Here is a 24,711-nt window from a genome sequence, read left to right as displayed (position 1 = left end):
AAAAAAAATCTCAAGCTAGTGACACAAATTTGCTAGGTTCCTTGTTATAGCTTTATTTATGACCAAGATTTCTCAGCTTTGCTTAAATTATGACTAAAAATAGCCATGAATTGTGGGTTGTCTGTTACCGTATTTTGTCCACAAGAGGGTAGCAAATCACTGGCCATGCACGTCCTGACACTGTAAACACTAGTTGCTGGTAATTTGTTGTAAAGGTTATGTTCAAAGCGCACTCTTTTTAAGGAATAGCCCTTCTGTCAGCTTTTTGAGCCTTGATTACATTAGTGATTGCCTTGTTTCTTACCCAGGCTATTAATTTCTCAATTCTGAGTATTTTTTACTGATAATTGTGTTGTATGGATCTTTTGAGGTTTATTCACTTTATTAGTCAAAGTGTACTTGTGTAAGTTAGGTGTGGGTTATTGAGAGCACCTTTTACTCACATTTATTAATTTTCCAAATTATTTTGCTGAAAGGGATTAAGTCAACAACAGTGGCTCTCTGTTTCTCTCAAAACCTCATCACTAGCATTGAGGCCTGTTTCACTGCCAGTATTCTCACTGCAGTGCTTTCTTAAGCTTCATATATATTATTGTGCCGACTGTTCCAGTAAACTAAACATTGTTTTTCATTTATTATTTTTTATTAATGACCGGTAAGTAAAGCGTATAGTAGAACTTGATGTGAACATCGTATGAATTTGAGCTAAAAATTGTAGGAATTAGTGTTATCTGTTTTATGTGTTGAGAAAGCATCACTGTAGCATATCAAATTTATATTATTGTGCTCATTTTGTTTCTATACAAAAGAAAGTCTTGGCTTGTGATCACTGACCTTTCTAGTCTCATATACAGCTTAGTGCTGATCTGTGATCAGAATTCACTGTCCTCCATGCCAGCTTGTCAGACTGACCAGGAGAAAGTGGCATCATTCAGCAAAACTAACACTAAAAGTGAATATTTGTGAGGTTGAGCAGGTTCTAGGGAGCTTGAGTTTGTAGAATCCCTAGCCAGTGTGTAATCACAGCAATTTTAAGTCTGTAATTGACGTGTGGTGTGTGTGGAAAAGAGGAATGGTAGATGTGTTTACACCTCTATACCCCACACCCAGAACACGACATAAACAAACATCTGACTACACAGTTGTAGTCCATCATTAGCATATTGCACACATACAATATGTCCTTTTTAAAGAATCGCAATGGCTTCATTGAAAGCAGGATTTCAATGTATGCTGCATGTTGGTGTGTGTAGTGATTTATAAGGAATTAGCACATACTATAAGGGTGGGTAGGTAGGTAGGTCGGTTGCTTAAGAAAAACTAAATAAAATGAGCTGAGTATCCTAAACCCAGAAATCTATCTTGACTTTTCAGCAACTGGACAAGGTTAGCCTTGTCATACATCATTTAAGTGTGTGTGTTTTCACAAGATTGCGTGAGAGGGACATGCCAACAGCTGTGGAGGTTGAGTAGGTGCACAGAAAAGAACGTAATAGTATGATGTTCTGGCAGCAGGGAAATGTGTAAATGGTTTCATGAACAGCTGTAAAGGTATAAAGTATGACCTTTAATGTGTTCACATGCTGAAAGAATAGAATCAGGACAGATTTCTGCCCAAAGGTAATTGAATTCTATGTGACCTCTCCTACACCCACACCTGTTTACCCTGCGGGCTGGTTTTGCTTTTGAGGTGTGTGTGTGCACGTAAGAGTGCGTGAGTTTGTACCCTGTTATTAGAGTCTACATTAATAGTCAGTGCATTGATCATCATGTATGACTGATACTGCTGTGTGTCTGCATCTGGAGCAGGAATCCACATCTGTGTCTTTCTCACCATACGTGATTCAGAGATTTAGCGCTATTTAGAAAGCTATTTATTTTTAAATAAAGTTTTACTGTGTTTTTTTTTTTTTTTTTAATAAGGTTTTGCTGTACCTCTAGCTTATGCTGCTCCTTCTGTCTTCAACTTCCTGCTGCATTACACACATCATCTGTCAGTAGAACAGTTTTTACTTGACAGATTAATTTGAATGTATGGATGGGGTTCAATCTTTTCAGACTCAGGGACATGCAGCACCTAGAAAGATGTTATATAACTTTCTTCCTAGTACAACACCAAATCTCTTAACAGTTTAAAAATATTACATGCTCTGCATTAATGTGCTATTATTATTATTATTATTATTTTTAATCTTATCTCTTATATGTGTTTTTTTTTACATTACAGGCATCACTATTGAGATTAGTCATCTAGGTTTCTGTGCAAATAAAACATGGGTCTGCCAGCACACTGGTATTTTTCTTGTCCAGTGGGCTGACTATTAAATTTTGTGTCCTACCTTTTTTCTTGATAAATGACCATAGGTTTTGGTCAGAGAAGTCATCCCATGTTATATGTGGATCAGCTTTCTGAGAGTGCTTTGTGTCAATTTTAGCACACATTCTTTGAGATGAACCCAGGCTTTGCCAACATTTGTTCCATTTTAGTTTATGTTGTTCACTGGTTTATAGGCGAAATAGCTCTGCTGATGCATTTAGTTAATGGAGGTGTATTATAGTAATGTTTGATTGGCCTCTTGGTTCTCATCTAGGAAATGTGAGCACTTGTGCTGACATGGCTTCTGGGAGAAAACCTGACCTGTCAGTTTTAAGCCAATAGCCTCTAGGCTCCCCAGTCATGGCCATGCTGGAGGGAGGGAAATTCATAGTCTTCTTTGAATTAAGATTTACTACACAGGATACTTGGGCAGATGCTAAGCATGAAGAAGTTAACTTGCTTTAAAGAAAGAGAAATTGTGTTTCAGGGAGTACAGTTCTTACTGTATGATCAGATACATGGCATTACAGCGCTGCTGTTTGAGAACACACTGCAGCATATTGTATAATCACAGATTGAGGTCAGTGGAAAAGAATACTATTGCTCAAGTATTTGTTATGTAGAAAAACTACAACATTGAATATTAGCAAATTATGTCAGTGTTAACGTTTTCTTTTTTATTTTCCACTGAGATAACGAGTATAGTAGCTATTAGGTGGGCTTGTGTTGTTATTGTATTATATATTGTTATAGGGATGTGGGATTAGGGTGGTATGGGGACAGAATTGTACTGCGTCAGCTATATGTGGTTGAAATGACAATTAAAGCTTCTTGACTTGACTTGATTCATGCAACATTTTGTATTAAAAAATTATTTCATACAACTTTTGCATAGAAGACTTTAATGAAGAATGATTAGATTCTCAATATTGACATAAATTGATTTGTCCAAAAGAAGCTCTTTGGCCATTCTAGAAAATAATTAGAGCAAAAAAAACCAAACAAACACATGTACATATTAAAGCTTGGACATTCACAAAATGTGAACAGATTTCAAACATGTTCAATATAAACATTACCTAGTTCTGAGTGAATATTTGACTTGATATACAACATTATTTCATTTGATCAGTTAATCCTAACTGTGCTGTGTACATAATTGTGCATGTTAACAGGGACAGTGTGCTCTTATGTTTGCCATACATGAGTTTCTAAGAAAAGAAGAACATACAGTACATGGAACATCGTCAATAGAAGTGCATTTACAGAACATCAACATATTTATATGTTACAAACATTTTATCATTTATTGTACAGTTACAGTTCTGTATGTAAACATTTTTGGTTTCTTATGAAAGATTTTTAGATGCTTATTTTTCTGGGTATTCAGCATTTGATTTTGAATGACAACTGGACAGTCCTACCTTAAAAGTAATCTAAACAGGCAGACAATCAATGAGCAGACTGACATTAGTTAATTTGACTCATCAGGAATAGACAGCTTGTTTTTCCTCAACATGACATTAACAAAAAAGTCTTGATGTGCTCACTTTATTTAAACAAGTTTGAGAGCACTGCATATATTATTCTTACTTGAAAGCACAATATGTGGTGTATATGAATGATTCAATGTTAAAGGAATGTATAATAATGGTAATTACATGCCTTGGGAACCTAAAGTTTTTCTGAAGAACAAATGGGTACCTTTGCTTTCAGAACAACAAGGTTGATAACAAGAAAGAGAGAGTTAAACAAACCCCCACTCTTTTACACACTGGGTATGTGTTCATGATTGAATACCTTACAAGGTCCTGAGTACTGTCTTAATTTTGCTTTTTATAACTTGCTGTAATTCCACACTTATATGTTAAACAAGTCCTCTTTTTTTAAAACATGATTATCAGTGCTTATATGAATAGCTTAAACCCATACTGCAGAGCTGTAATCAAATACTGGCCCTTTTGAACTTTTGATCTCCATATTGTCTGGTTTGCTTTTTCCTCTCAATCCTCCAGCTCTTGTCCAAAAGGGTCTGTAGACACTATCTTTAGGTTTGGACGCTTTATTCTTCTTCTTGGCTCTTTTAAAGAGGGTTTCCTCCTCATCTTCTGTGTGTAACCATCCTGGTCTTTCCTTTAGACGTTTTTCCCGGTCAGGCCGAATACTGCGCAAGACCTTTTTGAAAATGCTGGTGGTTAGAGATAGTCGTCTACAGAATTCCTGAGAGCAGCTGAGTCGTAGTGGATGCTGAGATGCTTCAGCAATCTTTCCTGTGCTGTCTGCCTCACCAGATATACGGCTCTCCAGTTCGGGCAGGTCCAGCCAGTTACCCACTAAATCAGCAAAGACATTGTCTCCTAGCACTAATGGCTGCCTGTTTCGGCTTTGACTCATCAGAGAGGATGTCCAGTCGCTGGAGTCTTCTGTGTCGAATTGAGAAAAATCACTGTCAATAGAAGGGCCTTCCCGTGAAAGTGTGTTCATTAATCCTTGGAGTTCAGCTATTGTGGCTGAATGGAATGAGGGTTGATGCTCCACTGAAGGGGATCTTGAGGTTGAATGGCTTGCAGTGTTGCTTGAAGGGACACTGTCTCGAGAATCACACGAAGAGAAACTGTCATCCTCAGAGCTGGTGAAAGAAGCAGAGTTGCACAGACTTCCTCTATGGTGGGTTCCTCTAGGTTCCTGCCTTCTTGGTATATGGTGTGGAACCAGTTTCTCAAATGGTGTGCTGGTGAGGAATGTAGAGCGTTCCATTTCTAGGTCAGGCAGACTTGATTCTTCGGCAAAGATATGCTTTTTTGGCTGCTCTGAAATATGATCCAGATGATGTTTGAATGCAGTATTTGAGGTTGTGGGTCTGTGAGGAGAGTGTTGATAAAGCTGACTGGTCTTGCAGGAGATCTGAAGTTGTTCCAGAGCAGTCTGAACCTTAAGAAGTTTCAGCTCCTGCAAAGCTCCCATCATAGAGTTCATCTGAGTCTGGAGACCATCGCCTGTCTCCCGGATGGAGATCTAAAAGAGAAAGATTCTTTAATGTACCCATCAGGTTTTTATCAGAGATCATGTTCAAAGGAGAACCAACATCTAAGTTTGTGTCATTAAAGACATGACATCATTCGGTGTCTTCAGACATAAAATGTACCACCTAATATGTCTGAATATTTTAGCAGAATTCTGTGGTTGGCGGTGATCTACCATTCCAGAGTCTCAGATTTCCCCTCAGGGATCTGATTTAGGAGGAGAACAAAAGAGCTGAGTCCCGACTTTTGGTTTGAACTGGCAATGCTCTTATCTACGTGTAATGTCATGCCAAGAATAAGGGGAAAATAACACCTGGGGAAAAAACGTAGCAAAGCTGTTTTTCATACCTGAAACCTGTCAGCATTTTGACTCAATCTCTTTCTATTCTGTATTCAACTTTGATATTTTTAGTACTGTTCCTTCTTCTATGTCTCTCACAACCTGTTATTTTGTAACTATATCTCCTCATGGCTAGCGATCAAGGTGAGACTCAAAGTCCCTTCACCATAAAAGTATCAAATTGTGTATGTCTGTGTATTCAGTCATCATCTTAAGCTAGTAGCAACAAAAAATGGCTTTAACGCAAAACCTTCATATTCATCAGATTCAATGAGCTGTATATATGTTCAGTGCTGCCTGTAAAAGGTCTCTGCATCTCTTGGATTACAGATCAATAGCTGTTATCAGCTTCTGGATAGGAAGCGATGCACTCCTGATACAGTAACCTCAGTTAGAGGACAAAAATTTGAAATTCTTTCAAAAGATTCTTTTAATATGTTGTCATCTAAATGAATACACACCTACTTAGAAGCTTACAAAGTTTAAAATGGCAAAGTATTAAAGAATATATGTTTTTCTATTAGTTATTAGTTAGCACAGAAAGCTAAATACTCAGATTGCAAGAAGCAACAGCAAAAATAATTATATCAAAGAGCTTATATGCACCATTAAAATTAAGTTGCCTGTAAACCTGTTATCTATGAAGATGATTTCAGCAATATCTCTGCTTTTCTGCATTGCTTTGCCATAGTTATGTAACCCATTAGTTCAAAAATAAGCACTATCACCTTACCATACTCCAGTATGCTCTCTCTCCTTTATGCCTCTCTTCCTCTCCCTTTCTCTCCTTCTCTTTCTTTCTAGTGTGTATCTGTCTGTTAGCCAATCAGGGGGCTGTCCAATTCATGCGTCACATTGATTTTTTTCCCAGGAATAAACGAGAGGGCACAGTGGGGGCTGTAGTTTTAAAGAGGAAATGGCTATATGAATCAAACCTGACTACTTTTATGGGTGAGACATGTCTCATAGTAAATTTCTCATAATCGGTGGACTTATGTAAGAGGAAGTGCATTTGTCATTTTGTCTGTGTGTGTAACCATGGAGAGCTTCATCACAGGTCTTTAATTACGTACATATCTTAAAAGCATTTGAAGCGATTGTAATAGAATGATTAATTGAAGATGAACATGTGTGTGTGTGTGTGTGAAATAGAAAACTACTCATTATAACTGTGGATCACACTTGTCAGAGCTGGGGATTATGATCCCATTCATGTTACTGGGGATTTATGAAGATAAAATACCTTCAACCAGTTTAAACATGCCACACACACATCACACATAACACACTACAGTAATATCAGGGTTACCTTCAGTAGTGTATATACTTCTGTGTACACTATATAATATTAACCCGCTTTAGCAAATAGAGGCTATACTTATCTTTTAGAAGATTTTCCTTATTTAAATACTTTCCCCCTTAGTGATCAGGAAGTATAAAATAATCTTCCTATTAAATTAGTTCCTCATCTTTTGAATATTTAGAGAAAATATCTCCAGTTGAGAAAGTTACTGATGAGAGTTTAAATGAGAGATCTGAGATGTGCTCATTCACAGTAACTCGCTTTCACATGTATTTCTTACAGACTGTACGAAGCCATGTTTTATTTTGAGCAGCTCATTAAATATAAATGGGGGCATGTTGTAAAGTGCTTTTAGAGGTCATGTGGGGAAACTGACTCTGAAGTCATACAAGAAGAGGGTCTGTTGTCAGTGTCGACTAACACTATGACCTCATAATCATTTAGACATCAATAATGTCTGTGACACAAGTGATGTTGAGAAAGGATTCTTTGTGTGGAAATGTCAAAAGTCCACAGAGACATCATTCATATGGAATGAAAAAAAAAAAAAATTACAGGGCCAGTACAATATTCATACTGCAGCTGAGTTCGTCTTTAATGTCTTTAATCAGAATGTTGTAAAAGAACAGATCAGCTGGTAATTTGACACCCGTCTTAGTTTTCTGAAACTGCTGCTATTTCATCACCCTGGCCTCCTGTGCTCTCCTTCAGGATGAGCCCAGACACATTGGAGGATTTGGCTTACGTCACCGTAACAACTCATTCATGACGGATGTGGTTGTGAGTAACATCCCTAAGGCAATCTCAGATCTACTAGTCAGCACCATGCACGCACACACACGAACACACTGTGGGAGCGTGTCTTCTTTTCTCACTTGTCAAGAGCTGCATGTGACACGTACAGTGAATGCACAGATCATCAATACAGCATGTTTATCATCACAAACCCCCTCAGTGAGTTGATAAATCAGCAAACCTATTGATCGCTTGTTAATGATCTTTATTATACCTCTGGGAAGGATAAGTGCAATTACCTCACTTATAAACAGAGGAATGAAAAGGAGGTATTCATTCATAAGGTGCAGGAATACTGAATAAAAGCAGTAGTAAAAAATGTGGATGGCAGTTTTACTCAATGCCCTGATTGTTTGACTGTGAATGCCATGTTATATTTGCAAACAGCAGGTTTTTAAGCTAAGATTTGAGTTTTTTTCCTTTACATGGCATGGGAGAGAGGGAGAGAATTTTTTTTTAGCAAACAAGCATGCTCAGTTTTTGCATGTCAAGAGTCTTGAGTTCTAAAAATGTTGTGTGTGTGTACACAAAATTTACTGCAACTTTATATGATTACGTTGTATAACTGGATATTGTGTGAACACATAAATGCTGTTTTAATTCAGTTGAAATGTCTACTTATGTGTTTGAGAGCTCCTTCTTCTACTTGGCTCTACACTTGGGACTGTTTAGAGGTCACAGACTGTGCTGAGACACATTCATCAGCCCTGTAGGCAAAAGGGAGTGCAGATATAAAGCCCGGATAATGACAGCTTGTATTGAAGAACTTTCTAAAGGCTCTGACATCATTAGTAAATTACAGATGGCTTAATGTCTTAATCAATAGTAAGTTACAGAAATTTGCTTTCACTCACATACTATCTATATTGTCATCTATAGTATTCGTTTTAGTGTAATTATACACCATTAAATGAATTCTACAGTGCAGTACAAGGAACATCAATGGTTTAGTGTATTGTGTTAGAGCTGTAATTTTTGAAGATCCCTTGAGGAAAGTCATCTGCAATAACAGGGAACTTTCACATGACAAAATGACAAATCATAGCCTTACTGGTAAACTAGTGTACATACTATACATTGCTGTCTTGGCCAATTCCAGTACCTAGGCCTACTGAGTGTAGCAGTCCTGGTAAATTTCAGTACACACTAAACATAGACATATTGGTGGATTTCAGCCTATACTGATAATAAATATACTGGCAAACTCCAGTACATACTGAACATAGAAATATTAGTGAATTCCAGATCTTACTGAGCATAGCTATGTAAATTCATCTACAAATGTATTAAACCTAGGTTTTTTTGGTACATCTTATAACATACTGAGCATAATTCATTTATTCTTCTTTGTGATGGATCCAGAGTGTACCCTGAGGACACACTTTGGATGGGATGGCAGTCTGCAGGGCCCCATGCACACACACACACACACACTCGCACACACAAACAGAAGCAATTTACTGTAGGTAATCCATCTACCAGGAGGTGGGAGGAAATGTGGAGGAACCCCAAGTGTACACAGGGATTTTGTAACTCAAGCTCAGGATTGAATCTGTGAGAGGCAACACTACCAGCTGTGCTGAATTTTCTTTTATCACGTTATATTTGTAAAATGATCTGACAGTCAAATTGGAGAGCTGACATAGTACATTGAACTAATAAATAAATCTCCCAAATAGGTAAATTCTAATATTATGTCAATTTCTTTGTTTATACACTATTCAGCACTGCATTCTCGCATTGTTGTTTTTGAGCCTTTTTAAACCCTGGCGCCTGGAGAGGCAGCCATATCAGGGCTTTAAGGCTAACTCTTGTTTAGGGAAGCTCTGGGCCACAAAGCCAGCCTTTGTTTCACTCCATACTCCAGGCCTGCGTAATGAACCACTACTCCCCCACAATCAAATCCTCATACTCAGATTGCATAAGCTTACTTAACTTTACATGTAACAGATTGATTTAGCAGAATTATTGATTAGTTTACTACCTGTATCATGTGTCAAAGCTTTTGGGGGTATTTAAAAACTACTCCATTACAGGTCTTTAATAGAAATAATAGTTATTATGAACAAAGTCAGCAATAATACGAACTGGGAACAGTTGCATCAAAACTGTGTAACCCAAAGGGACCTGGGACAGACGAGCAGGTAAATAGGCGAGACAGAACAAGCCAATCAGCAGAAGGAAGGTATAACAATAAGCCAATCAGCTTCGCTTATTTCAAATCACCGTTTCCAGCCACATGACTGTCACTGGCTTCCAAAAACGCGTAAACGCCATTATTTCATACAATATGTAAGACACTTAGTCAATACAAGGAGTAGGAATGGATTTGAGCCCAAAGTTGTAGACACTTTTCAGAGTACAATCAAATCTGGATTAAAAAAAAAATGCAGAACCAAATTAACATGTCCAAAAAGTGGTCTTTTAAAATGAGCAAAGTGAATAGTACTAAAAAATAATAATGAAATGGAATACTTACCAGTTCCTTATTTAAACGTTTCAGACACTTGTCCATATCTTTGCGCTCTGGTACACGCTCCATCATGCAAACGAGCTATTTAATATTTATTAAGGTGTGTATTAAACTTACACACACTGTCTTGTTTAGACTGTCTAACTGGAATTAGAAAAGTCCAGCTGAAGTAATATACGTAGCAATGAAAGCCTCTGTGTCGTTACTGTATGTGCGCCTTCTTCTGCGTCTTCTAGCTCTTTTTTCAGCACCACGAAGCTGTAAAGTGAAAGCACGAGCTCAGGAGACTTACTCCACGCGCACCCACTTCCACACACACTTTAATTTTCCAGATCTCTCACATCACTGCGTGCTAAATCAACTAAACCAACCCAACACTCCTCTCACTTAAGCCTGTGATGAATAAAGTGTGAAAGGTCCTTGCCGCTCAGTGGGACTCCGGCGCAATGCGCGTCTGTGGGAAAGTGCAGCAGTGGGATTTGTCTCCACGTGTGGCGCGTTCAAACTCCGTTTCAAATCTCCAGGACACACCTAACTAACAAGGGGGGTTTAACTAATGGTTCTCCGAGTACAGAATCAAACGAGCTTTAAGGTCAGTAATCTAGTCAATAGCGGATCAATGGACGCTTCAGCAGGGGTTCATGCATAAGAATGGGACTGTCTCTATTGTTTACGCACAGAGACAGTGAATGTACCTCTGAGATCCAGCTCTGATTGGATCACCAATCTGAGAGAGAAAATGTTCTCAACTGATGTTTACCTCATGTTCATGCTTTACATTAAAGTATGAAATCTTAATTAGGACAAATTAAACTCCTAAAATAGTCCCATGATCCTATTAGTTTTATTTGGACACATAGTATTAGAAGATATAGTATTTTTGTTGTTGTTTTGTTTTGTTTTTTTTAGTTTTCCCCCCCAATTGTATCTCATTTAATCACCAATTTATGTCTATTCATCATTGCTTATATGATAACGTTCTGATACCTTAATCAATGTGCATGAGCAGGCTACGGTGTACTATGGAAGTAGCATGTATTCAGATCTTAGAGAAATTATACACAGAAGATTCATTTAGCATAATTTTCTCCAAAGCATAGAATGTTCCCCTAAAGTTAGCATTTGATTTGGGATGGGAACCAATATTCCCAATAGTGATCTTTTATGATATTATAGCAGTTACATTATAACAAGTATGCAAATAGCTATTATTTTTGGAACTAGTTTCTATTTTTGGGAAGCATTATAAGCTGTGCTGAAACAACAACAAAAATAACAAATATGAACACACACACACACAGACAGACACACACACAAACATTTTTGTCTCAGTATGAATGGGGACAACGCAAAGAAAAGTTTCCTAGTAAAATTACAAATAAAACCAAACCAAATGCAAACCTTTCAAGAATGTTCTGGGAACTGAACATTGCTAGCTGGGACACATAGTCAAAAACATTATCACCGTATTTTGGATTAGGCTGATGAAATGTGCCAATATTCTTAAATGATTTTATAAAAAGGCAATACAACCTTTTGAAACCTGTCATAGTTAGCGCCATGTCATCTGGACCAAAACAAGGCCCACTCAGCTCTTGGGTAAAACACAGTACAGTACGAACGTACACGTGTATACAAAATGCTTGAGTTTGGCGGCATCTTCTGGACATAAGTATGTACTGCATGCGAACTTCCTTTTTTGTCCACTATACGGCACAATAGTCTCTAATAGTAACTATATATTCACCCACGAGTAAGTGAAATAAGGCAGCAGTCAAGTGTGAAGTATGGCGGCGTGTGTGAGGAAAGCTGCTCATGAGATTGATGTCAGAACGCGAACAGATGATGTCCTTTCGTCCCGTGGAGTGGACTTCAGCTCCTTACTACTTTCTAAACCGGTTCTGGAGGGTTTAGCGGCCTCTGGCTTTCAGAGACCTTCACCAATCCAGCTGAAGGCAATTCCATTGGGGCGATGTGGACTGGGTATGAAAACCTAATAGCATCAGTTACACCTAGAAACAAATAAACACACACACACACAAAACACACAAAACCCATAACATTTCTAAATAATTGTGTTTCCTATTTAGGTGCAAAGTTCGTGCAGTATCAGCTAGTTCAGGATCTCAAACTTTTTTCCAGTCAGCTTTTAGCTGTTAAACATCCTTAGATTTATCAATATTTTTTTTTAAATAATTAGTTGATGTTTTATTCATATGTGCATAATAAATATAATGTCTGTTTAATTATTACAGCCAGCCTTTTTCAGACAGAGTTGTTCCAGTTTATGATTTAAACACCTACATGTTTTTAGTAAGCTTGGAATAAGGTTCATGACAAGTAGGATGTTAACTGTAAGAACCCATTAAATATAATGTTAACATTACTGGGTTAAGATAAAGTAGTTTAAAGAAACGAACAAACCCACAAAAGTGTTTACAAATGTTTACCTGAATAGTGATTTCAGCTACTGGCTTCTCGGGTGATTAACCAGATATATGAATCATTATGTACATCTGTATTTTCTTAGGTCATTGTTTAAGTGTGTCCTCTTTCTGTCCTCTGCCTGTTTTCTACTTAACAAATTCAGATTTCAGCATTTACTTTTACATTTCTGGCCTTTGGCAGATGCTCTTATCCAGAGTGATGTCCAAGAGTGCTTTGAAGTCTCTATCGATGAATACATTAACACTGGTTCAATAGGTCACAAACTTGGGATACCATCACCCTAAAAACTGAATACATAAAACAAACAGGGAAAAATAAGAGCTAGTTTAAGTGTTTCAGGAAGAGGCAGGTCTTCATCCGTCATTTGAAGACAGTCAGTGACTCGGCTGTACGGACATCTAGGGCAAGTCCATTCCACCACCTCGGTGCCAGAACAGAGAAGAGTCTAGATATATAACTACCTTGTACCCTGGGAGATGGTGGGACCAGTCGAGCAGTGCTAGTGGATCTGAGGGAGCGAGGTGCAGTGCGATGAGTAATAAGAGCTTCAGTGGAGTAATAAGATAGGCTTGACATCAGTAACATTGTTAAACCCATCTTTTCTTTCTTTCTTTCTTTCTTTCTTTCTTTCTTTCTTTCTTTCTTTCTTTCTTTCTTTCTTTCTCTCTCTCTCTCTCTCTCTCTCTCTCTCTCTCTCTCACTCTCTCTCACTCTCTGTCTCTGTCTTTCTTAAAGATCTTATCATTCAGGCAAAATCTGGCACAGGAAAGACTTGTGTGTTCTCCACCATTGCCCTGGACTCCCTGTTACTGGAAAATGCTGCCACTCAGGTAATGTCATTATTTAATATTTTAAAATTTTATTTATCTGATTTAAGCATTTATTCTAAACGCTTCCTATTTTGTGCATTTGATAATTAGACGTGCTTTCTAAAGTGGTGTAATTGTGATTGTGGATTTTGTCACACATGGGCAAAATGCATTTGAAATTTAGGCACAAATCCATTTTTAACACCTCATAAATCTGAACTTTGAGTTCTTTCTGACATTTCTACATGCAATAAAGAATATATATATACACACAGACACATATGTATGTATATACATATATATTCATTAAAACAAATTTTAGCAGGCCATAAATCATGTGTGGAGCTTTTTTCGGACGTTGAATTTATAGTAATAATCCCTGAATATTTTTAAAAAATGACTCGTCATTAACAGCCTTTATATCTCAGAAACTAATGCAGATACACGCACAGAATTTTCAGTACTATTTAATGGGGACCGGAAAGTTATTTTGAGAAAGTAAAAGCAAATCGGAGATTGTCAGTCAGGAATTTTTATTTTTTATTTTTTTTTTATTTGTTGTCGAGTTACCCTAACTTCTTACCTCTTTACGCCCCAGGTTCTTGTTTTGGCTCCAACCAGAGAGATTGCTGTGCAGATCCACTCAGTAGTGATGGCGATAGGCAGTGCCATGGAGGGGCTGGAGTGCCACGTGTTTATTGGTGGACGACCTGTGAGTCAGGACAAACTCCACCTGAAGAAATGTCACATTGCTATCGGATCACCAGGTTTGTGTGTGGATAAAGCCAACAGCTTATATTTAGCAGAATGTAAGCTGTCAACTAGAGATCTGTCCTCTCTGTTTAAAGGTTAAAACAAAAGCACTAGAAGATTACAGTTTTTGCCCTTGGCTTTCCAAAACATTAGTTTTGACCTCTGAACCTTCTGGAAACCTTTGCAGAACTACAGAGCCCCGAGAACTCTTGTTAAACCAGGAGCAGAGATCCAGATCCAGCTTGCATTGAAGTTTATTAGCTAATGACTGTGTACATTAAGATATATAGACATTGTAGTAATTTACACTAGTAAATTAGACTGAATAACCTGCATTGTATGTGTGTGTAGAGCGGCGTTTTAAGTAAAGAGCTGATGTTCTTTTCAGGTCGTATAAAGCAACTGGTCGAGATTGGAGCTCTGATGACAGCGAGTATCCGTCTGTTTGTTCTGGACGAAGCGGATAAACTGCTGGAGGAGGGTAGTTTCCAAGAGCAGATCAAGTGAGAAACTTATTTCTGTTGCATTTACTTCGTGTGTTTGTCATATTTAATGTTTGTCTTTACATCAGGCTGAGAACTGTGCAAATTCAATACCTCAATGTTTCAGCTGGATCTTCTCCTCTCTGCCGGTGAATAAGCAAATGTTGGCACTCTCAGCAACTTACCCAGAATCCTTAGCTCAGCATCTGTGCAGGTACATGAGAGAGCCGACATTTGTGCGACTGAACCCCACTGATCCCGGACTCCTCGGTGAGCCTGTATCTCCATTCTTCTTCTTTTTTTTTTTTTTAATGGCCACAAACAAAACAAACCATGACTCTTGGATGTGTTTCTCACTCACGCCTTCTCATGCAGGTCTGAAGCAGTTCTATAAGATGGTGCACTCTCATGCTCTGCCTCATAAGATCTTTGAGGAAAAAGTGCAGAATCTACTAGAGCTGTTCAGTAAAGTTCCCTTTAACCAGGCATTGGTCTTCTCCAATCTGCATACAAGGTTTGTGCTGTTCGTTGTATTCATATCACAATTCTACAGATAGAGATTTCTGATTGTTTAATTTAGAAAATTGTACTCCTCTTATTCGAGATGAGCTGAATTGAATGTTCTGTTATATGCTGTGTATGCAACTTGCTAGTGAGACTGACATAGCAGCCTCGTGACCAGCTGAAGTACACGCTGAAAACATTCTCACACGTGCCTATAGTTATAGCTTGTGTCTTTTTTTTTTTTTTTAAGAGTCGCCCTTATGCAGCTTTATTTATGTACCTTATGTGAACGTATGAGAGGAAAAATATCCAGTGAAGCTTCATTCAACTCAAATGTTATTTCAGGGAAACAATATAATAATGTTGAGATTAGTCAAATTGGCCAGCGATAGTTCCAAAAGCATATTTATTTGCAAGTCAACTCTACTGATTTGAAGTGGCTCTGTTTTTCTGTAGGGCGCAGCACTTGGCTGATGTGTTGTCCTCCAAAGGCCTGCCTGCAGTCTGCATCTCGGGTGAGGCTTTCAGTTAAACAGCACTCAACTGTTTGCTTCAGTTTGTTCACAAGCAGTTTGTCTGCAGGCAAATGGCCGATTTAAAGGTACTTTTGTGTGTGTGTTTGCAGGCAGTCTGAGTCAGGAGCAGAGGCTAGAGGCAATGTCCAAGCTAAAACAGTACCAATGTCGAGTTCTTATCTCCACTGATTTGGTAAGATCAGAAATACCAGTATGTGCATACAAACTCGCATGCGACACTGAGAGTGAACCTCTTTCTTTCTTTTGTAGACTTCACGGGGTATAGATGCAGAGAAAGTGAATTTGGTGATTAATTTGGATGTGCCTCAGGACTGGGAGACGTACATGCACAGGATAGGTCGCGCCGGACGCTTTGGTCAGTCTCTGCTTCTGAACTGTGCTCTGCTTATGCAATTTACAGTCTACATCTGTTTTAGTACTAGACATCAGACTGCTTTTTTAAATTTCCTATGTTTCACTCAACTGTATCCCAGGTACAGTGTGTAAATTTGTATTTGTGAGCTTTCCTAAAGGTAAGGAATAAGGATCTGACAGTTGCTATACATTTTTCACCTTTAATAAAATTAAAGTGCATATAATTTTGATATATCTGAAGAATTAAGGGTGAAATTGCACTGCTGTTGTAGGTGATGTAAGTAATTGTAGCTGTAATTAAAAAATTATATGAACTACACAAAGTTTCCAGAGAAACAGGACATTTTGGACTGAAGTCACTTGTGTAAGCACTCTATTATGAGTAGCTTTTTGTGTAAGTTTTATGCCATGTTTTTTTTTAAATAGACTGCTGTAAAACATTTTCACATATATAATGTAAATAATCACATTTACAGGCATTGGTGGCTCAGTGGTGGGGTTTCTCACCTGCCATGTAGAAGGCCCGGGTTCAATTCCCAGCCAGTGCACAAACTTTGAAGCACAATAACAACATTTGCTTCTTGTGCCAGGAACTCTGGGGGTCGCGGTAACATACTGTTGTCATGGAGAAGAAGAGAACAAAATGATGGCCATTGCTCAGAAGTGCAGCCTGGCTCTTAGCCCATTACCAGGTAAATGCAGAAAAGGTGCTCAAATGTTAGCCTTTGCCTCCTTCCTTTTTAGAGACACTTTCACTCCTAAAATGGATTTCAATGCCGGATTTCTTTTCTAGCTAAGAAATCTGGAATTCTAAAAAAATTTCTACTGGAGCTTCTGTTCCAGCTTTTAAAACGGCTGCTTTCTTGCTGTTTTAAAAAACCCCAGCATGAGTGGTACAATTGTCTGAGTGTTTACCCAGATGATACCAATGCTATGTGTGACTAGTGGTACAAGATGAGAGTGTAATTTATAATTGACTCTCATTTCTGAAAATGTTATTTTCCTCTTTCCCCTGTGAATCAGAGCAATTTTCAGGTATCTGTTAAATCAAATTTATAGAATAGTGCAGGTGTCCCATGTCGAGTGGCTGACTTGACCTCAGGTACAATTAAGCTTTTACTCTTAAGGTGTCCATGATCCCCCCCCCCACTTTGTTGCTCAAGTGCATGGAGGTTAGAAATGGCAGAATTCATGATTCTGAGGTGAATTGAAGAAAACATTAGTTACATTGTGTTCTTAGGGAAGGTACTTAATCACATAAAGGGTGCATTAGACTGAAGTCTAGATCATTTTCAGTGTATTTTATTTGAAGTCGTGTTGTCTCTGCTCATTGTGTTTTCTGTGGTGTCCCTCAGATCCCATTCCAGCCGGGCTAATGGAAGAGTCCTGTGATTGGAACGTGATTGTTCAGCCTCCTTCAAAAAATGCCCTTGCTCTTTCCCTTGGATCCAGTGTAGAAAAGAGGAAGCCCAAATCTGAGCAGACAGTCTCTAAATCCCCTAAAGAGCCTCAGCACACACTTCCCACTAAACATCAGCCTGAGCATCACAGTCCAGCAAAGACCCAGAAATCCAGTAGTGAACGGAACAAGGGTAAAAATCCCATCACTGCCCCTGACCATTTACCAAGTGCTGAAAATCTAGAGCCTCGTCCAGCTCTTACAAGGAAGGAAATGCAGGAGGCCCTTCCCAAAATCCCTCCTCTGCCCTCTTTTAAACCCCAAGCAGTGAGGCCTGTGTCCTTCACTGATGCCATGGCTGACTTTGAGAACTTTATGACTGCTGGCCTGGGACGATCAGTCGAGATCATAAGACAGTATGGAACGCATGATGAAGTAAATGTCATGACTGATGAGCAACATAAAAACAATGCTGACAGTAGTGCTTTTAATAAATCTTATATTAAAGATAACGAGCAAGTCTTAATGGATAGAATTGCTCAATCTGAACAGCCACTGAGTTCAGTTTCTTATCCAGTTTCCTCTAGGGGCATGTCTGCCAGCTCTTCTTCTTCTTTAGACAGCGAGTCTGAGATGGAGACAGAACAGAAAACGGATGCTTCAGCATCCAGCTCTGTGTCCAGTGCCCCATACAAGAACTGTGCTCAGCAAAACATGGCAAAATCAACACACACAGCCAGTAAGGCAAAGCAGCTCATCAAACTCAAGCCGAGTCTGTCCAAACCTCAAATTAAGACTCATCATCCTAACAATTACGCTCAGGCTTTTCAGCACTGTAAGTCAAGGTCAGTGTCTGAGGAAAAGGGGTCTGGGAAGACAGCCAAGGTAAAAGAAGGGAGCTGGAGGACACCGAGAAAGTCTGAGGAGGAGAAGGAAGAGGACAATGAATCCTCTGAGGAAGAAGGGAATGAAGAGGACCATGACTATTGGAGGGCATGTCACCAAGCCTGGGAAGAATATTACAGCTCTTTGCATTCAGCCTATTACTACCACTCGCATTATAACTGGTTGGCAGCATATCGCATGAATGCTGTATACATGATGGAAATGATGAAACGCTGATCTAAGAACAGTAGATGTCTGACGTCAGGGGAGAGATGCCTGTTGAACCTGTTGTCAGATGTATAGCACATATAGGGGGTTTTGACTCTGAGGTGATGCACTAGTGCCTAAAAAGGCAGTGTTAAGACACTGTTGACAAGACTTAAGAGGAAACAGTTGAATCATACTATATAGTGTGTCATAGATCAATTAGCAATCCTTAATTTACATTGTATTTCTTGCATTGGCTAATAAATTTCTCCTAATTGAAATAACATGAATGGTTAATGATGGTTGCACTAAGGCAGTGGACATTACTTTGTCGGTTTGGGTTAGGTTTAAGGACAGTAACTGAATATCACTGTACACTAGGTTTTATTTCTACTTATTAGATTAGTAGTGTTCATTTTGCCAGAATACATCCATACTTGTCCAATTGCTAAGTGGCTAAGAGTGTACAAATATACTACCAAAATCACTCCTTATTCATGCGCACTCATGCAGATGTTCAGCACACATACACCCATACTCATTTACAGTGCCTTCCCATTTTTACAACAAAACATACAGAAGTCCTTTTTGCACTTCTCACTTAGCAATATGTGGCTTCACCTGTCCCACCTTACCTGACTGAGCTCCTGCAGCCATACACCACTGCTCAAACTCTTATGGTCACCAATACCGGTCTAAAGGGGGTGACTTGAATGCAACTGACATCAATGGGGGAAGATATTTAGAGCTATAAAATTTGTAGTGCCATTCCGCAGGACCTATGTGACTGTACTTTTATTTCTTTAAATTTGAGTGGACTTTCCACCACAGCACTTTTGCCCTTCTTCATATTGGATCCAGAGGCTAACCTGGAAACATGCCCTGGATGGGCTGGCAATTTGTCACAGGGCACAATATACACAAACACACACTAATTTAAAGATAGGGGCAATTTATCTTTGTTATCTGTGTCCACTTACTAGCATATATTTAGGAGATATATTTAGCAGAAACCAGGGAATCTTGAGCACTGAACATTCACAGAAACTCCAGAATCAAAACAGAGCTTTGCGGTGACAACTCTAACTGCCCCACATTGCACTGTATTTTAGTGGTCTTTAGTTATTTGTTGCTTTTAAGGTTAGTACAACCGTGCCCTGAAAAGAGAGGAGAAAAAAGGAAAAACAAAAGTAACCTGTCCTCTAACAGCCTGATAAAAGTTTGCTACCCAATGATCACAAAATGTAACATTTATATAGGATTTGCATTTATCACGTGGTATAATTTGTTACATTCTGCTTGTATACTGGCTGCTATAGTTTAGCAGGTTATGCTGTTGAAAGTTTTTATTTAAAATCATTAATTTTAACCTTGGGAGCTCGACCTTTTAAGGGTCTCTGTATGGCTCTGGAACATTTAAACTAAAAATAAAATTGGCACAAAGCAAGAGTGCCCATGTGCACAATACCACCTCCTAAACTATGATTGGGCAGGAATTCACTCTCACAAGCAAGTTGGAATCTGACAACTGATGGTCATTCACATTTCCTTCACATCAACTCCACAAAACATTGCTATTTGTCCATAGAGATTAACACAGTCTAAGCTTGTACTGATCAAGCAAAACATACCTTTAATTGAAATACATATTTGTTTTATTTCTCATTATTTTCTGAAAGAGTCCTCGAAGGCAATCAGATTTCCTTCAGCCTCAGTGATGAAGTGATCTTGTGTTGATGACCTGTAGTCAGAGTACACACTCCAAATCACTGGGTCTTCACATATTGACCGTGGTGACCTTTCTGTGTAATACCAGACAGATATGTGTCTATTTGACAACTGCCAATTTCATTCAGTTTGCAAAGACAAAGATAGATATCTATCTTGATAGTCAACAATATATATTCTGGAATATTTAATGACTTCAAATTTCAACCGTTAAGCCTATCATTTTGACAAGCACATTGCATTATCAGATGGATTTCATCTGGGTTCTCTTGTTTCCTCCTATATCTCAAAAACATGTCTGCTATACTGAAATGTTAGGAGTGCATGAGCGTGTGAACGTGTGTGCCCTGTGATCCACGAGTGTCCCATTTCTAGGTGTGTTCACGGATTAGGCCCAGTCTGGATCCATCACGACCGTGATGGATCCATCAGCGTCCATGGTTCAGGGTCCATGGTTCTGGATCCATCACGACCCTGACCGCGGTTACTGAAAATGAATAATTTTAGTCAGAATCCTGTGTTCAAAAAGAGGTGACCTCACAAGTGACCTGACGTCAGTGATGGCGACTGTGGGTTGGTCATTCCTCAAGCAAATTAGCTAATGGAGTAAATTCTGGAGAAGTACTCAACTGTTGTCAATCAGACAGCTGTCTCGAACCGCATGTATGAATTATGCGATGTAAAGCAGTCTCATACCTGTGCAATGGGAGATCCATGGACATCGAATACAACTTCTCCGTGTAGACTTGAGCAGTTTAGTGCACGATTTGTGATTTTTAATTACTCTCTTCCCTGCTTTACGTTTATTATCGGGACTTCAGCTAATCTGCTTGTGTGTTGGGTCGCTTTCCGAGCTAAAAGTCTGCGCACTGGCAGCAACGCGCTGCTAGTTAACCTGGCCGCTGGGGATCTGATGAGATGTTTTGTGGACTCTCCGGTCTTTCTGGCCGTGTTAGTTTTGAGAGAGAGGCGCGTGAGGAGCGGCTCGGTGCTGTGCCGCGTTCAGCAGCTCACATATTTACTGTGCAGCTGCGCTCAGTTACTCACACTGGCGGCTATCAGCGTGGAGAGATACCAGACCATCGCTTTTCCGTTTAGCACAGACATGAGAAGAGGACGGATTCGGATCTGGATCCTGATTATTTGGATCGTTGCAGTTACAGTCTCCGTGTCCTCTGTGATTCTGTCCAAAGATCCTCTGTCCTTTCCATCGTGCCGCCACATGTACTCTCCAAAGTTGCGCGCTTTGCATGTGGACTCTTTCGACGCCTATGTTTTGATCCCCATCTGGACTTTATGCGTCATTTTGATAGCCGTTAACTACTTGCGCATCTTCGTCGTTGTGAAACAGCATTCTAATAAGATATTTGACTCGGGACTGCAGCCAAGGCTGTGTGTCGTGACGCGCGTCTCAAGCTGCCGGCTGCCCCAGTCAAGTGCACTAGAGTCGGTTGGAGGTGAGGGAGATTATCCGTGCCCTGCCACTGAGATCGTGGGCGCTGTTTGTGTTCTCACACCTAAAGCCAAAGCGCTGGGCAAGGCAAGAGTAGAGGGCAAGTTAGCCAAGAGGCTCGGCTACATCATCGCAAATGTGGTCCTGTTCTGGATGCCGCTGGTTCTCCTACTGACCCTCAGACTGGTGGTGAACTGCAGAGAGTGCTGTGTGAGTAAACTCACCACTCAAAGCCATTTTGATGAATGTAATAAAACTGCACTGCAAATAATCAGTTACAGCCATGAACGGAATATACCGCCAAATGATTTAAAGAACAATGTATCGAATATCGAATGTGACGATATTTGTGTATAGAAATGTTATATAAAAGCAGTGTTGCCCTGCTGCGGTCTCGTGCGGCCGCGAATTCACATCTGTACCGATATTCAGTATAACCGCACTCGTGCTCGAACGATATTGCTTAAAAATAAACTTTTATTAGACAAAAACAGTAAGATTTTGAGGTAGTTTGGTATTGGCATAACACTTATATAGTTAAGTGAAAATGGAAACAAACAAAAAAAACTATTGCATTGATCGATTCATCTGTTTAGTTGTAAGAGTTCAATTTTTGATGACAAAAATCGCAATTTTAATGAAGGGACCAATCAGTTTCATACAAAGTAACTATAAATTGTTCAGCTGAAAATTATGTATTTAAATAAATAATGCATAATAAATGCAAATATAAAAATAAATGTTTGACATTTGGTTAAAACTGAATAAATTGACAGCCACTTATATCTGTAGAGTGACATAAACAGCACTGGTTTGCAGCAAACAAAATATTTTATTTGTTCTAAATTTGGTAGAACAAATTGCTGTTCTCTTGCTGGCAAAGGTGATTTTACCGTTTCCAAACAGAGTGAAAAAGGGAGACAATGTATTTAATATGCTACACATATTAACTTGACTTGACTCATCTGCACATTATATCACAACCTCATCAAGATTTCATTTTTGAAATTTACTTTACTGAAAATACAAAATGTGCACAGAGCATTGCAAAGCAAGAATGATTTTAACGTAATCTGAAAGAAGATAAACCAATATTCTTTCCTTCTTCCTTCCTTTCCCTCATTTCACACGGTAAGCCACAACATGATAATCTCAAACAACCAATCAAAAAATAAAAACCCAACACTAAAGCAGAATTCATGTTACCATATAAAGATTGTCAATATATATAATAGAAATATAAAAGAAATGAAAGATTCTGTCTATCATGAGAATTATATACAGAGGTTTTCCGTATAAACATAACTTTGATAGTTGAATGAATTATAATGAATACTAATTACTAATGAATTTTAAAAATGAAAGATTAAAATAGACACACAACTGATAATTTTAAAATATTTAATATGTTTTATTTTGTGTGTCTGTAGAACTGGTTAATGTTGGAGTTGGAGACCTCTGCGATGGTATTGACGTGTGTACCTGCTGCTGTGGACCCGCTCATATACACACTGCTCCATCGCCACTTCTACACCGAGTTCCGTAAACTCTTTTGCTCCAATCAGAGCTGCTGATCAACCAGTCAAGAGCTGTGATGAAAATAGATTCATGATAGTTTTAATTGTCTGGTCTTAAATTAGAAATTTTAGGTTAGGCAATGCATTTTTAATAAATTTACCAGATTTTTAAAATTTAGTTGTTTTTTTTTTTCCAATTGAAAAATTCATGTTTTCATTAACGGCAGATGCAAACCAAAATTCACAGATGATAGTCCCTCTCTAGAGCATTTAGATCATTAAAATGACAGATTGGGGGCTCACCAGCTCAACTTCCAGGTGCTTCTCTGAAATTGTGCCTGATAACAAACAAATGACATTTAATGGATGTTTTATGCCAATTGTTTAATTTAGAAATCCTGTTTAGAAATGTATTATTAGATGGTTAAAGCTATTCTGTATAGCTATAACTTGTGTAAACTTTGTAACTCAATGAATGTTCTTTATTTGTGACCAGAAGGCTACGAGGTCAAATCCCTCACCTGCTGGGCCACTGTTGAGTCCCTGGATTGTGTTTCACTTGTAAATGTGACTGATGCATTAATATAAATATTATTATATTATTAAATATGAATATAGATGTACAAACAGCACCAAACACTATTTGTTTGTTTTTTATTTAGTGTAAAATCTATGTTTATTTTAATTTGATACAGACATTTAAAGCATTTCCTAGATAAAGAGAGAAATGAAAAACTTTATGCATCTTTAACTAATCCGGGAGTTTTAGGGTTGGTGGTTTTAAAATGCAAAGGACTCTCAGTGCTTATGCATTGAGGCTGCAAACAAACAAACATACAAACAAACAAATAAACCCCTACCATCCAGAACTGTGCTGTTGGAGAAAGTCAGAGCTCTTTCGATTTCAATTAAATAGCTATCAAGTATATATTGTATGTTATATAATGACAAACAATAATGATTTGAAAATGTACAGTACATTAATTTTTTAGGTCATTATACAAGTGCAATATTAAAAATAACAAATAAAGGTGTATTTATTTATGTAATAAATATTTTTTATGAATAATAGCAATAATGAACCGAAATGATGGAAAATCTAAGTAATATAAGTAAATAATAGAGTAAAACAGTAGGACATCTGTAAATATTTATTTGTAATAGTATGAATTAATATTAATACTAGATTGCATAAATAAATACTGTATTGTTTGGCTGAAAATGGAATGCATGAATGCACTGTACATTTTCCTCTTCTTTGACATCAAATAATTAACAGCTGAACTGACTAAAACAAAAGTGTGGTCTCGGATCTTCAATACAAGCAAAGCAGATGTAACTTTTCAACCATTTGTTTTGTACTTTAGCTTTGCTGTAAAGTTCCT

General features: G+C 38.3%; 3 protein-coding genes across 5 annotated transcripts; 2 read left to right on the top strand and 1 right to left on the bottom strand.

Annotated features, from left to right (window-relative positions):
- Positions 1-3,259: 3,259 nt before the first annotated feature.
- inka2 (inka box actin regulator 2) lies at positions 3,260-10,848 on the bottom strand. Of its 3 annotated transcripts, none has more exons than XM_058390744.1 (2): positions 10,258-10,848; positions 3,260-5,332 (listed from the first exon to the last, which is right to left on the bottom strand). In XM_058390744.1, exons 1-2 carry the CDS (start codon positions 10,321-10,323, stop codon positions 4,238-4,240), a joined length of 1,161 nt encoding a protein of 386 aa, XP_058246727.1. In that variant the 5' UTR covers positions 10,324-10,848; the 3' UTR covers positions 3,260-4,237. The 3 variants fall into 3 exon arrangements, with proteins under 3 accessions (XP_058246727.1, XP_058246728.1, XP_058246729.1); XM_058390745.1 differs by lacking the exon at positions 10,258-10,848 and adding an exon at positions 6,414-6,772 and having other exon boundaries at positions 3,261-5,332; XM_058390746.1 differs by lacking the exon at positions 10,258-10,848 and adding an exon at positions 5,689-6,156 and having other exon boundaries at positions 3,261-5,332.
- A 1,152-nt stretch (positions 10,849-12,000) lies between these two features.
- ddx20 (DEAD (Asp-Glu-Ala-Asp) box polypeptide 20) lies at positions 12,001-18,912 on the top strand. The gene is made up of 11 exons (XM_058389544.1): positions 12,001-12,234; positions 13,435-13,529; positions 14,107-14,275; positions 14,650-14,764; positions 14,871-15,013; positions 15,119-15,257; positions 15,704-15,762; positions 15,873-15,955; positions 16,033-16,138; positions 16,728-16,829; positions 17,493-18,912. The coding sequence occupies exons 1-11, from the start codon at positions 12,039-12,041 to the stop codon at positions 18,656-18,658; spliced, it is 2,373 nt and encodes a 790-aa protein (XP_058245527.1). The 5' UTR covers positions 12,001-12,038; the 3' UTR covers positions 18,659-18,912.
- Positions 18,913-19,055: 143 nt separating this feature from the next.
- LOC131352955 (atypical chemokine receptor 3-like) lies at positions 19,056-23,931 on the top strand. Its single transcript, XM_058389548.1, has 2 exons — positions 19,056-22,019; positions 23,240-23,931. Exons 1-2 carry the CDS (start codon positions 21,018-21,020, stop codon positions 23,381-23,383), a joined length of 1,146 nt encoding a protein of 381 aa, XP_058245531.1. The 5' UTR covers positions 19,056-21,017; the 3' UTR covers positions 23,384-23,931.
- Positions 23,932-24,711: the final 780 nt, after the last annotated feature.

This window comes from Hemibagrus wyckioides, linkage group LG05, assembly GCF_019097595.1.
Source record: "Hemibagrus wyckioides isolate EC202008001 linkage group LG05, SWU_Hwy_1.0, whole genome shotgun sequence".
Taxonomy (NCBI): domain Eukaryota; kingdom Metazoa; phylum Chordata; class Actinopteri; order Siluriformes; family Bagridae; genus Hemibagrus; species Hemibagrus wyckioides.
Note: the sequence above shows the minus strand (reverse complement) of the source record. Positions and strands in the feature narration are given on the sequence as shown.